The following is a 15,322-nucleotide window of genomic DNA, read 5'->3' as shown; positions in this document are numbered from 1 at the left end:
GGGACATCCTAAGGGAGATAGAACAAGCCCAGCACTCAGAGTCACCTCCACCCAACTGCCCTCCTGCCAAAGTGTTTGTTCCCACCACGCTACGGAACAGTCTTATACAGTACAATGGACTCAGAAGAGCCCGAGCACAGGACACCCAGGTATCCACAGGACAACCCAGCTGATCCAGCAATGGTTCTGGTGGCCGAGACCAAGACGTTGAGGAGTTTGTCAGGTCTTGCATCAGGTGTGCCCAGTCGCGAACAAGCCACCAACTACCTGAGGGCCACCTAGAGCCCCTGGTCTCACATATCTATTGACTTTCTCACTGACCTCCCAGTATCTCATGGATTCACCATGGTCATGGACATCATCAACCGCTTTTCGAAGGGCTGCAGACTGGTTCGTATGAAAGGGCTCCCTACTTCCATGGAGACTTCTCAGGCTGTGTTTCAACATGTGTTCTGCAACTACAGTCTACCTGAAGACATCGTGTCCGACTGAGGAACCCAGTTCACGTCTGGTGTCTGGTTCAAGTTCTGCTGCCAGTTGGGCATCAACATCAGCCTGAGTTCCGGTTACCACCCACAGTCCAATGGCCAAGTAGAATGCCTCAACCAAGAACTGGGAAGATTCCTTCGGACCTACTGCAGCTGCGAACAGCAAAGGTGGAGTGAGTTCTTGCCCTGGGGCGAATATACCCAGAACTCGCTACATCATTCATCCACTGGGCTGACTCCGTTTCAGTACATTCTAGGTTACCAGCCACCGCTATTCCCCTGGTCTGGGGAAACATCTTGTGTCCTGAGCATGGAAGACTGGTCTAGAAGAAGTCAGGAGGTCTGGGAATGGGCCCTTGTGAGACTCCAGTGTGCTCTGAGGAGGCAGGAGATCCAGGCAAACCACAGGTGACGTCCTCATCAGGAATATCAAGTGGGTCAGAAGGTATGGCTATCAACTAAGAATCTGAAACTCAAGTTGCCATATAAGAAGCTCAGTCCCCGATTCATAGGCCCATATAAGATCGTCCAGCAAATTAACCCGGTTTCCTACCACCTAGAGTTACCCCAGCATACTGCATCTCTCCTACTTTCCGTGTGTCCTTGCTCTCACCCTATCACTTCCACCCCTTCGCCTCTGGAACCGCCCCGCCCCTGGACATTGATGGCACATTAGCCTACCAGGTTTGTGTGCTACTGAACTCATGCCGCCGAGGTGGACGGCTACAGTATCTAGTTGACTGGGAGGCGTATGGCCCCGAGGAGCGTTGTTGGGCGAATGCTTCGGACATCCTGGACCCAGCTCTCAACGAAGAGTTCCATCTTAACTTCCCCAAAAGATCCACTCCTCGTTCCCAGGGTTGCCCCTGTCGTAGAGCACCTGGAGGTGTTCCTAGAGGTGGGGGGGTTCTGTCACGGTGTTCACAGGTCCAGAACGCCAGAGGGAGCCCTTGCCCGAATATTGACTGTGTTCAAGTTGTTTCCGGTTTTCAGGGCTTTTAAGCAGCATGTCCCTTCTGGCCCAACACGAAGCATCGTTTCCCTGAGTCTCATGCCAAGCCTTGCTGTTTATAGCCTTCTGATTAATATATGTGTATGATCCTTGCCTGTTTTCCTGTTTCTACAATTTTTGGTTTCTGTTTTGGTTTTGATCGCCTAGTATTTGTTCTTCCGGTTTTGACCTTTTTGCCTGCTTACCCGTTTGCGATTCTGCCTGCTGATTTCAATAAATATCTGCACATGGATTCTAACCCTCCCATGTCCAGCGAGTCCTTACAGACGTAAAGGAAGTGTTAGTTATTATCAGAGAGTTCATGGAAAGTAACAGGGCATTTAGGTGTCAAAAGTCCAAAAATACCACTGTTTTCTGGTTTGGAATGACTCACACTCAATGTCCATGCAAAAGCAAGTGACTAAAAGAAGAATTCATCGTGACTGAATAAAACACTACATATAACACACAAGCAGAATTTCTTTATTGTTATAGGTCTGTGATACTCAAATCACTATACTACTGTAGAAAATAGTGTTATAGCCAGTCAGTGGTAACTATGTTTGATAGTCATACTGTTATATACTGTATTTAAGTATAAAATGTTCCTTTATCATACTTGAAGAACCTTTTGATAATATTTCATATAATAGTAAAGCAGTTTGGAATAAAGCCATGAAGAGACAGGGACACACACCTACTATGGTATCATGATTTGATAAAAAAAAAAAGTTTTCATCCCCCCCCCCCCTTTTTTTTTTTTTTACACATATTCTTTATCTATATGGCAGGTTCTCACAAAATAGCTTGTATTGATATTTAGGCTTTGTTACACATATTTTTGCATTATAGCACAAATAATTCTCAGACCTGTAACCATTAGGCCTTTTCTTCCAACAAGGCATGACATCATGTATTATGCTGTCACTCAAAATTGGGGGTGTGATCATTTCTAAAGTATAAAAACAGAAAGAGCCGTTCGAGTCAGAAATCATTTGACTGTGACCTTTTACAGTTAACATTTTACTTTAAACTTTGTAGACATGAGAGAAATGCTGTATTCATGAACCTGACAGAGTTTAATCAGTCTGACCGCTGTGAGCATTTCTCCTGTCCAGAGAGATCTGTATCTCCTGCAGTTTATATCTTACTGTACGTGTGTTCAGCTGCTGTGGTTCTGCTAACAGTGTGTGGAAATCTGCTGGTCATCATCTCTGTTCTTCACTTCAAGCAGCTTCACACACCAACCAACATGCTGGTGTTCTCTCTGGCCGTGTCGGATTTCCTTGTCGGTGCTTTTGTGATGCCGTCAATGTTAATCTGGATGATCGAGTCGTGCTGGATTTTTGGAACAGATTTCTGCATGTGTGTTATGATGAGTGCCTCCTTCCTGATGACCTTATCCATATATCATATTGTTCTGATTGCTGTGGATCGCTATTTGGCTCTCTCAAACCCCTTTTTCTACATGAACAGAATCTCTGTGAGGATCACTCGTGTTGTAATTATTTTTGACTGGTGTGTGGTGGTGGCCTATAACTTAGTACTTTTTTATTACAATGGAAACTTCATGAGCTCTTTCATGTGTCCTGGAGAATGTTTTCTCTCTCTAAATGTGTTTTGGTCTGTAATTGATCTTGTTTATTCATGTGTTTTTCCACTTTGTCATAATCATATTGTATACTCGAGTTTTTGTGATTGCTAAGAAACATGCCACTGCTATCAGAGAGCTTAATAATCACACACGACCTAAAACACAGAAAATCACCTCACACTCCATGAAATCTGAGAGAAAAGCAGCTAAAGTCCTCGGCATTTTAGTGTCTGTGTTTCTGGTGTGTTTACTTCCATATTTTATTTACAGTTTATTAAGTTACGTTAATGAAGTACAGATAGAAACAATTCAAAATGTTATGATCATGATTTGTCTTAATTCCACCATTAATCCAGTTATTTATGCTCTGTTTTACCCGTGGTTTTGCATTAAATTAATTATAACTCTGCAAATATTCCAGACAGACTCTGCATTAATCAATGTTCTTTCATGAATTTTCCCCACTCCTTCTGATGTGCCTAAATGTAAAATATAATTATATATATATATATATATATATATATATATATATATATATATATATATATATATATATATATATATAATTTAAACACCTAGTGATTATATGTATAAAGAATTGTATAAGAGCAATTTTGGGTTTTCAATATTTATAATTCAGTGCAATAAAGTATAACTTTTTATTAAATAAACAGGAAATATAATATTTGCTATAAAAGCTTAAAAGAATTAAACCAAAATATTGATGCACAATTTAAGGGGAATATTAAGAATTATAACAATTAGCATATGTAAGACCAGAAAATGTTTAACCAGCAATATAAAAGATTAAATTGTACATTTTTCGATTTGTAAACATGTAGTGTAAATATATGAAAGTGGACTACTATAATGATATTATATTTTGAGTTTTGTTATTTAGAACATTTATTTCCCTGGTATTGTATACTCTACTGTATACACCCTTAAAATCTAATAAAGAAGCATTAGTAAAATTCACACATTTATATGGCTGTACAGATATCCAAGAATACTGAGGCATATTAATGGGCAGCATGCTAAGTGAATCACTCAATCTGTTGATCTGACATTACATTAATAATACAATCAGCTTCATCACAAAGGGCTTGATAATTGCAGACTGAATGAATTTCTCTGTGATGTGCAGTCTGTTGGTGAGGCCCTTGCACAAGAATCATGGCTCAGCTTCAACAGCACATCCATGCAATAATGTTTATTCACAGTGTCCTGGAGATAGAAATAGTCCCCAAAATTAAAAAAACAAGGGGGAAAAATCAACAAAACAGTGAAAAGAAAAAAATAGAAAAAAAACAACATATATATGCACACTACACTTCTCTGTTACGCATCACAATATATACCAAAAATATTCTAAACCGGAGAGGGGGATCTCTGAAAACTGCAAATGAGAAGTGGATCATTTGATTTTGTTTACTAGGTGGGACTTTAGTTGATCTGTTTTTGAGGTTTTAAATTGTATTAATGGTTTCAATGTGAAAAACTAGTGCTAGAACTGGGGATTTATAAAACAGACAGTGATGAGTTAAAATATACCACTACTGTTGTTATAAATATCAGCATTTTGATACACTGCTTGTCCAATTAAATTAGTAGTATCTTGTTCTAATGTTCTTGTTCTTGTATTTAATGTTAACTAAATCATACATATATATGTGTGTATATATATATATATATATATATATACCACCGAAAGTCATATGAAAAGGAACAGGACTTGTAGGTGTCACTAAAAGTCAGAAAATACCACTGTGTTGACTTGTTTAGAATGACACACCCTCGCTTACACATTGTCCATTTAAGAGCAAGTGACTACAAGAAGAAACAGTTTAATATGTTATATTTTTAAATGCTGAGGCTGCTCTGGGGTCGAAGGGCAATTCTGCAGAGGGTTCAAGGTTCAAGGTTTTCTTTATTGTCAATACCACCATATGTGCAGACATACAGAGGAATCGAAATACCGTTTCTCTTCTCTCGTCAGTATTAACATTGTACTTACAGTTAGTGCAACAAAGAACAGATTTGTGACGGTACCAGTAGTATACTTATAATAAATAGATATAAATAGACCAATGAAAAATAAATTGAACTTCTGAATGGATATATATATCTGAGTAAGTGTAAACAGTGAATTCTATTAATATACAAATATATTCAAAGTGCAAATAAGCTGAAGATAGATGTAAACATGAACATAAACATGAACATAAATGTAAACTTCACAGAAAATTAGGTAGAAAAACAGCATGTACAATATGTACAATAACAGCAGTATGAGTAGTGCAATAAGACTGTAGGTGTAAAGTGCAAAACAGTGTGAGATTGAAATAGTTTGTGCATGTATGCTGAAACATGTAATCTAAGAATAAGTGTTTGTAAACAGTCCAGTGTGTATAGAATTTTGTCGACAGTATAAAGTGTCTAATGTGCAATAAAGTGTGGGTGAGCTGTGGCTTCAGAGTCCAGGAGTAGGTATGGGAGGAGGTGTAGAATCCACATGCGTGGTTTGTTTACAGAAGGTAGAATAATCCAAAATGACAGACTAAAATGTAGTCAGGAAAAATAGAGAAAAGTTTAAGGTTCAAGAAACCAAAACAGCAGTCAGTGAAGTGACAAATCCAAAAGAGTAATCCAAAGGCAAACATGGGAACACAGAGCACAGGTCAAAACACAGTATTACCAAGAACAGAAGAAAACAATGGACATCCTGGTGCATAGCTTATCACTAACATTACTTTGCGTTGAGTGTTGGCATGCACGTGGCTTTTAAAGAACCCGGAAGTGTCCAGCAACCACAAAGCCGTGTCCATATTCAAACGATGGTTCCCTCTGGTGGTTGGGAGAGGAAATTGCTGGTGAAGTTGTGACAGAATAATGTCCCCACCCCCACCCCTAGGAATGCGTCCTAGAGTTCCCCTACATTGGAACCCTCGGGAACAAGGCACTGTTGGTTGTTGGTGGACTTGAGGAGGGAGGCATGGAAGAAGGGGGAGACACCACCTCCGGTGTGACCTGGCATACAATCTTGAAAGGCCCTTTGTTTTTTGGGCTGAGTTTACAACATACAGTGGCGGTTTTCTTTTCAAGTTCTTGATCGCGAGCCTGACCATTTGCCCTGATTGGTAGGGTGGATGGGGTTGGCCTGCAGGTGCTGGTGCCTGATGGCTCATTGTAGGTGGAGATTCCCACATGACTTGGCTAGGTAAAAACCAGTTGTCCACAGCTTATACACTGGATGGTTCACGGGACCAGGGGAACAAGGGGGGTTGATACCCTAGCACACACTGGAAAGGTGTGAGGCCTGTTGAGGAGTGAGTCAACAAATTTTGTGCATGTTCTGTCCAAGGAAGGTATTCACTCCATTTGTGTTGTTCCTGGCTGCAGTAGGAGCTCAGGTAGCACAGATGATGCATGCCTGGACATAGTCCTAAATGGCGCCTTTCCTCTAGGGCATCTTTGATTGAGAGGAGTTCGTAATTGCCCACGTAATAATTGGTTACAGCTGAAGTAAGCTTCCTGGAGAAATAGGCACATGGAAAGAGTTTGCCTGGGTTGCCATGTAGTTTGAATAGCACAGCCCCTATTCTATAGCCGGAGGCATCAATTTCTACTATTAACGGGAGGCTGAGGTCTGGGTGTCTGAGGACAGGGGTAGATGTAAATGTTTGTTTTATATTTTCAAAGATGCTCTGGGCAACTTTGGGGCAGGAGAGTTTTCAGGGCTTTCCACATAGGAGTGTAGTGAGGGGGCCTGCCACTGCGCTGTAGTTCCTGATAAACTGGGATAGAATTTAGCAAAACCTAGAAATCTTTGGAATTTTCTATTTTTCTCAGTAAATATATTTCTAAAAGTGAAATCAAATCATATATGTCTACAAATTATGTGTAATAATGTGAAGTAAGGTGAAAAAAGTATTTAACACGCTTACTGAAATTTATTTAATACTTCATACAAAAGCATTTTTGGTAATGACAGCATCAAGACACCTCCTGTATGGAGAAATTAGTTGCATGCATTGCTCAGGTGTGATTTTGGCCCATTCTTCCACAAAAACAGTCTTCAAATCTTGAAGGTTCCATGGGCTTCTTGATGAACACCATTTTCTTTGAGGAGGAAGATCCCAAAACCCTGCTTTTACAAATGTGGTATAATTTAAAAGTCTTAAATGCCCTGTTTACAAAAAAAAAAAAGGAGTTAGTTCACTAGTATGTAGGAGGTGAGAGATATTCAAGTTTACATATGTCCTCCAGATATGACAAATTTGAACTGCAGGTAGTCAGGAGTATACACTGTGTCTAAGTTTAACATGTAACTGTTTGTTCAACAAACGTATTTTCATCAGCCTTTTCTTTCATATTTTTTATCCATAGGGCAGGTTCTCACAAAATAGCTTTTATTGATATTTAGGCTTTGTTACATATATTTGCATTATAGCACAAATAGTTCTCAGGCATGTAATCACTAGGCCTTTTCTTCCAACAAGGCATGACATCATGTATTATGCTGCCACTCAAACTTGGGGGTGTGATCATTTCTAAAGTATAAAAACAGAAAGAGCCGTTCGAGTCAGATGTCATTTGACTGTGACCTTTTACAGTTAACACTTTACTTTAAACTTTGTAGACATGAGAGAAATGCTGTATTGATGAACCTGACAGAGTTTAATCAGTCTGATCGCTGTGAGCATTTCTCCTGTCCAGAGAGATCTGTATCTCCTGCAGTTTATATCTTACTGTACGTGTGTTCAGCTGCTGTGGTTCTGCTAACAGTGTGTGGAAATCTGCTGGTCATCATCTCTGTTCTTCACTTCAAGCAGCTTCACACACCAACCAACACGCTGGTGCTCTCTCTGGCTGTGACAGATTTCCTTATTGGTGCTTTAGTGATGCCATCGATGTTAATCTGGACAATTGAGTCGTGCTGGATTTTTGGGAGAGGTTTCTGCATATGCTTTTTATTTTCTACAATTTTCCTAATGATTTTATCCGTCTATAATGTCGCTCTGATCGCTGTGGATCGGTATTTGGCTCTCTCCAACCCTTTTCTCTACATGAACACAATCTCTATGAGAACAATGTACACTGTGCTTTATTTTATCTGCTGTGTAAATCTAGTGTACAGCTCAGTGATCTTTTATTTCATGAGTTTTATATTTTGTCCTGGAGAGTGTTATTACATTCTGAATGAGGTCTGGATTGTAATTGATCTCATATATTCATTTATATTTCCACTTTCTGTCATAATCATATTGTATACTCGAGTTTTTGTGATTGCTAAGAAACATGCCACTGCTATCAGAGAGCTTAATAATCACACACGGCCTAAAACACAGAAAATCACCTCACACTCCATGAAATCTGAGAGAAAAGCAGCTAAAGTCCTCGGCATTTTAGTGTCTGTGTTTCTGATGTGTTTACTTCCATATTTTATTTACAGTTTATTAGGTTATGTTATTGAACTACAGTTAGAAACTATTCAGAAGGTTATGATCTTGGTTTGTCTTAATTCCACCTTTAATCCAGTTATTTATGCTCTGTTTTACCCGTGGTTTCGAAGGTGCATTAACTTAATTATAACTCTGCAAATATTTCAGACAGACTCTGCATTAATCAGTGTTCTTTTGTGAATAGTTTTTTTTCTCCCACTCCTTCTGATGATGTGTCCAAATATTGATATTGCATAATATATTGTTTAAACTCCTGGAGCAAATCAACCCCCAATACGCTGTGTACTGTACTCTATGATATAATGGCAGTATTTGGTTTTTGATTATCTATAATACAATGCACTAAAATATAACTGTATATACTAATAACAAAATAATATTTGCTGCATATTTTAGAATAAGAATTAGATCCTGAGAAATACAGATACACATCGGAAGGGAAATGTCTAGAATCGTAAAAATGAGCATATTTAAGACCGACATTTTTCAAATTACACATTCTGTATATGACACTGCATTATTAATACTGTTTACATGTTACGACTTTTTTTTATTATGATTCTGTGACTTCAAAATACAATAATAAAGTATGAATGGAATAAAAAAATAACCATTGCATCAACAACAGTGTGGCCTAACTCAAATCTAATCAGTTCTATTACCAAAGATTTACATAGCTCCTGGACAAACTGTTGAATTTACAAATAATTATAAAGTGAACACTGGTGTGGGTGAATTATTCACGAAAAAGCAACTCATAAAAAAATTTAAAGATTATGATTTTAACTGAGGGCATGAATCCTTTATTATCGCCACACATACATTACAGCACAGTGCTGTACAAAGCAGCTGCAGCTACAGCCCCTGGCAAAAAGTGGAATCACCACTCTTGGAAGATGTTCATTCAATTGTTTAACTGTGTAGAAAAAAAAACAATCACAGACATGCCACAAAACTATTTTCATTTAACATTCCAACCTTTTGGTTTTATGAAACACTTACAAAAATAAAAAAAGAAAGAAAGAAAATTACAGTCAATTGCAAATGTTTTTAAAGAGCAAACAGAGGACAAAAATATGGAATCACTCAATTCTGAGGAAGCCAAGATCAGGTCTGCCTAAACAGTGTCAAATTGAAAAAGGGTGAAAAAAAGCCATCCACTTATAAAGAGTGAAAGTGTAAGATGACTCTCTGAAATCAGCAGAGAACATGTTTTTGTCTATTGGCCAACTGCATCAGAAAAACAGAGCAAAGTCTATGTTTGCATGCAAGATGGAGATGGATCCAACATCTCTGAAATCTTTGTAGTTATATTTTCCCACATCTGCATGAACACCTGAGATTGAAGAATAAATTCATATATTAGGGGGTTTGCCTTAATGGAGATATGTATCTGCATTTGTGAAGTACTGCACTTGAGTTTGCAAATAGCAAGGTGAACAGTGGCTCAGATAATCACTGATAACATCCTATGCATCTACCAACCAACAAGTCTGACACACTGGATTATTTTATCATGTTTCAAAAAGTGGTGAAGGAGGTTAAAAATATGACATCATCAAGACTGTATGTTGTATTTGAACAATAAATGCAGCATAATACTTAGCAGCAAAAGGACAGAATACTTAACAGGTCTAACTCTGTTCAGTATTTCTATTCATGAGTTAGTTGTGTTATAGAAACAATCTGCAGCCACTGACCTCACCTAACAAATGAGGAAAGCTGATTTTTTTTCTCTGTGCAAACAACCTGATGCTGGTGCCCCCTACTGAACAAGGGTTACAGCAGCACTGAGACCTGTAGGACTGTGCTAAAAGATCAGAAATGGGCTGTGACAGTTAATCTTGCCAGAAAAATCAATAAAAATAAAAATCCTGAACTCATTACAGCAGATATTCACTCACTCACAGTAATCAATCAAATACAATATAATGACCTAGGTAAAAATCAGTACCTCTGACAACTTTGATCTGGGAGTGGACACACTAAAATAGGAATTCATTTAAAGGTGAGATTTGATGTCAACTCAGTACACACAACTAGATGGGCCAAGGAGGCCAAGCAAGTAATAAATAACCATCATTAATTAATTATCATTCATCCACCCACCCATGTATGCTCAGTTTTTTCCATGGGTTGAGATCTATTGAATTAATCTACTATGTGAATATGTCAAAAATATCTGTCACAAAATCATCGATCACCACCTTAGTTGTGATCCAAGCAGTGCTGTGGTGTGCTTCCATGTTTTGCATTTGTTTTTGTTTAAATTTCCATGTGTGTTGTTTTGGTATATGTGCTGTCTCTACCCATGTCTTATTACTAGTTGTCTTGATTAGTCGACCTGTTTTCAGTGAGGTGCTTGCTGATGTGGACCCCCAGGTATTTAAAGCTGCTCAACCTCTCCACTTCAAGCTCTCGGATAAACAGTGGCTGATGGAGGTGAGTACATCATCCAGCTCTGTAGCACACACTGTGAGGGCCTGCCCAGGGATATTGTCTGGCCCTGCTGCCTTGCAGGGGTTGATCTTCCTCAGTGCTTTGTGTACAACAGCTGATGGTACAGTAGAGGGGAGAAGGGGGGTTGGGTGGTCCCAGTTTGTGTGTGTGTGCCTCCTCTCTGTATTGCCGCTGGAGGTCTTGAAGCGGGTGTAGAAGGTGTTAAGTTCATCAGGCAGGCTGTCTGAGGGGCTGATGGAGCATGTGGTGGTCTTGTAGTCTATTGTGCTGAAGGCCTTGCCACATCTGCCTGACATCAGCAGTAGAGTACAAATTATTCAGCTTCTCTCTATACTATCTCTGGGCCGCTGTGTTGGCTTTTCTCAGTCCGTACTTTGCAGCTTTGTACTCTGTCTTATTACCTGAAGTAAATGCAAATGATCTAGCATGCAGCATGTGGTGTACCCGACTGTTTATCCAGGGCTTCTGATTTCCTGACTTATATGGTGAGTATGATGTTAGCAACACAAGTGCTAATCTACCCAGACACATACTCCGCATAATCCTGTATGCTGACAGAGGAGCCCCCCAAGTTCCTGCAGCTTTAAACACATCCCCGTCTGTCAGAGCAAAACAGTCCTGTAAGATGCCCTCAGTCTTTGGGGTCCAGAGCTTAACCCGTTTGGTGACAGGGTTTGTTTGTTTGAGTCTTTGTCTGTAAGCCAGGTACAAGAACAAAGAGATGTGGTTGTCCAAAGGGGGGGGGGCAGGGGACAGCCCTGTATGCACCATGTATGTCACTGTAAACATTGTCCAGCGTGTTATTATCACAGGTGGTAATGTCCACATGTTGGTGATTTTTGAGAAGTACAGTCCGTAAATTGCACTGATTAAAGTTCCCAGCAGTGATAAAAACAGCATCAGGGTGACGTCGTGGAGCTTGCTAAGCGTGGCTGTGGAGTGTTTTGCCATTTGCTTTTCCTGATTCTTCTGCTTATTGTTGTCTGTAATAAACTGCCTACCTGCACTTGCATCCTCTTGCTACCTCTGCCTTGTTATGTGACAGAATACCTCACCACTACATTTACACAGCAGGAAGGTGAGTGGGGCTTAACATCACTGCTGGAAAGCTGGTAAGCCTCAGTTCTGTTTGTTGTGTTTAAGTTTGCTTGTTTCAAAAAAATAAATAAAAAAATCGCATATCACTACCTGAGTTTTCTGTGTTCTCCAATTGACTGCTGTAACCTGCTGCACTGCTGCAAAAAAAACCTGGGAGATCAGCATAGAGCCAAATCCATTTATGCAGGCCATATGGTTGCTCGGGTGCCACGGATTCTTGAGAGCTAGAATTGGGTTCAGGCAGGTCTTACAGTGGATAACTGGGTAATTTCCAAGTGATCGATGATGGTCATGTACTCCAGATCTTCCATGGTTCCATGGCCATCCCTTATTTGGAGATCACATACCCAGAGCTGGTTAATACTCAAGGGAGTATACATCAGGCCTTGCCAAATTCATTGTGCACAAAGGGAATTGCTCTGTGTTAGTTTTAGAAGATTAAGCAACGTGATACCCAGAAGTTGTGCCTCTTTGCTTATCTCAGTAGGCAGACAAAATAATCTCCCAAGTCATACATTTTGATAAATGTATGGAAAGCAATAGTGTAATAAGAATCTTTCAATCCAATCAAATGGCCCAAACTAATTTCACAAATTTCTTTTTCAAATATGTCACCTGACGTATTCAATGCCTTACCGTAATATTTACTCTAACGAATACAGATGCCTCCATACTAGCCACAGTTTTGTGGCTAACTGTGATGAGTGATGTATATTTTCCTCCTCAAGCAGTGATGTATCTAGTCAGTGTTTAACATTTACCAGGCAAATGTCTAAATATTGATCTAAAGTAAATGTAAAGATTAGATTAGATTAGATTAGATTAGATTAGATTAGATTAGATTAGATTAGATTAGATTAGATTAGATTCAACTTTGTCACTGCACATGTGGGTACAAGGCAACGAAATACAGTTAGCATCTAACCAGAAGTGCATTTTCGCAGTGCAAATAATTAGCATATATAATCAGTATATAAACAATAAATAATTTGCATATATAAACAATATATAAAAATGTATAAATAATTTGCATATATAAACACTATATAAACAGTAAACAGATGGAGGTAAATACAATGAGTGCAAATGAGCAAATGATTATAGGTGGTGCAATAAAGAAGGTGTTGTATACCATGATAATATCTAATGCATTTAATGCTGTGCACAACCCTGTTAATTTGACACACAAAATGTGTACATAAAGTAGCTCCTCAGTGGTACAATGGGTGAATTCATGTGACAGTAACACTTCAAGTTATGCACAAGCAGTGTTATAATGTTAGTTATGTGTTATGCTACTGTACTTAATAGTTGTTTTTTCTTTTACTAGTTAAAACTAAATAGTTAAATAATTTGAGATATTCTTTCAACAATTATGGTCTAATAACCATACTGTCATTAAGTGTATCTAAATATCTAAATATATTCTTATTTTGCCATTATACTTTTGAACTGGTGTACTTTTTTGATCCAATCACATATGGTAGCTTGGTAGTTTCAGACAAAGCCATGAAGACACATGGACACACTTATAATGCCATCATGATTTATTGTGTATATTTTTTTTTCTCATCACGCTTTTTCATACTTTATTGTTATCCATAAGCACCTTGCATTGATGTATAGTGTTACACACAAATCTACACAGGGGATTAATTTTCTGACCAGTACCTACGAGGCATTTTCAAACTATGAGCATGACATCATATTTGTCACTCAAATAAGGGAGGAGTGATAAATTTCTAAACTATAAAAACACCAGAACTTCTTGAGCCATAAGTCATTTGATTATGACTTTTTACATTTACTGCTTTACTTTAAACTCTGTAGATGTAAATGAACACTGTATTCATGAATCTGATGGAGTTTAATCAGTCTGATCGCTGTGAGCATTTCTCCTGTCCAGAGAGATCTGTATCTCCTGCAGTTTATATCTTACTGTACGTGTGTTCAGCTGCTGTGGTTCTGCTAACAGTGTGTGGAAATCTGCTGGTCATCATCTCTGTTCTTCACTTCAAGCAGCTTCACACACCAACCAACATGCTGGTGCTCTCTCTGGCTGTGTCGGATTTCCTTGTTGGTGCTTTAGTGATGCCGTCAATTTTAATCTGGACAATCGAGTCATGCTGGATTTTTGGGAGAGGTTTCTGTGTCTATTTTTTGTGGATTGGTGGTGTCCTCACGTGTTTATCCATCTATAATATCGCTCTGATTGCTGTGGATCGGTATTTGGCTCTCGCAAACCCTTTTCTCTACATGAACACAGTCACTAAGAGGACAATGTGCATTGTGGTTTATTCTAACTGGTGTATAAGTCTAGTGTATAATGCAGCACTCTGTTATTTCAATGGAAGTTTTATGAATTTTCTCTCTTGTCCTGAAGAGTGTATTTATTTTCTGAATGAGGTTTGGACTGTAATTGATCTTGTATATTCATTTATATTTCCACTTTCTGTCATAATCATATTGTATACTCGAGTTTTTGTGATTGCTAAGAAACATGCCACTGCTATCAGAGATCTTAATAATCACACACGACCTAAAACACAGAAAATCACCTCACACTCCATGAAATCTGAGAGAAAAGCAGCTAAAGTCCTCGGCATTTTAGTGTCTGTGTTTCTGGTGTGTTTACTTCCATATTTTATTTGCAGTTTATTAGGGAATGTTTTTGAAATGCAGGCAGACACAGTTAAGAAAGTTTTGCTCATACTTTGTCTTAATTCCACCATTAATCCAGTTATTTATGCTCTGTTTTACCCGTGGTTTCGGAGGTGCATTAAATTAATTATAACTCTGCAAATATTTCGAACTGACTCTGCATTAATAAAATTTCTTTCCTAAAAAGTCTTTTTCACTAAAGTCTTTTTATGACAATGTGCCCGATTATTGCTCTAATATTGTATATCCTTTAATTCCCTGTAACAAATCACTACTAAATTTAACATATACTGTACTGTATTATATAATACCAATATTAGGTTTTCAATCATTTATAATACAATGCAATAAAACAATTAATTATTATAGAGATAGTGATAGTTATATTTGCTCCAAGAAGCCTAAAATAAAAAATTCAATCATTAAAAATACAGATACATACCATAAGGTGAATATAAGAAATCATACAAATTAGCACATATAAGACCAACAAATTTTTGGAATCACTCATTCTGTCACTGCATCATTAATACAGTTTTTCAAGTTCATGAATAAATAAATGATT

General features: G+C 38.3%; 2 protein-coding genes and 1 pseudogene across 4 annotated transcripts in view; all 3 read left to right on the top strand.

Moving 5' to 3' along the window:
- LOC131354587 (trace amine-associated receptor 6-like) overlaps positions 1-15,322 on the top strand; it is a 181,287-nt gene that overhangs the window by 95,747 nt on the left and 70,218 nt on the right. The window contains exon 4 of one of the 3 annotated variants that reach the window (XM_058392440.1): positions 10,893-10,980. The exons of 1 other annotated variant lie outside the window; for it this stretch is intronic. Coding sequence is in view for 1 of the 2 variants with exons in the window: in XM_058392439.1 (XP_058248422.1) it covers positions 13,933-14,940 (1,008 nt within the window). In the remaining variant the exon portion in view is untranslated. Of the gene's footprint in view, positions 1-10,892; positions 14,941-15,322 lie in introns of those variants that run through there. One more of the 3 variants, XM_058392439.1, reaches the window with a different exon arrangement.
- LOC131353889 (trace amine-associated receptor 13c-like) lies at positions 2,543-3,527 on the top strand (annotated as a pseudogene).
- Positions 7,738-10,874, top strand: LOC131354600 (trace amine-associated receptor 13c-like). The gene has a single exon (XM_058392455.1). The coding sequence runs from the start codon at positions 7,738-7,740 to the stop codon at positions 8,716-8,718; it is 981 nt and encodes a 326-aa protein (XP_058248438.1). The 3' UTR covers positions 8,719-10,874.

Source organism: Hemibagrus wyckioides, linkage group LG06 (assembly GCF_019097595.1).
Source record: "Hemibagrus wyckioides isolate EC202008001 linkage group LG06, SWU_Hwy_1.0, whole genome shotgun sequence".
In the NCBI taxonomy this organism is placed as follows: domain Eukaryota; kingdom Metazoa; phylum Chordata; class Actinopteri; order Siluriformes; family Bagridae; genus Hemibagrus; species Hemibagrus wyckioides.
Note: the sequence above shows the minus strand (reverse complement) of the source record. Positions and strands in the feature narration are given on the sequence as shown.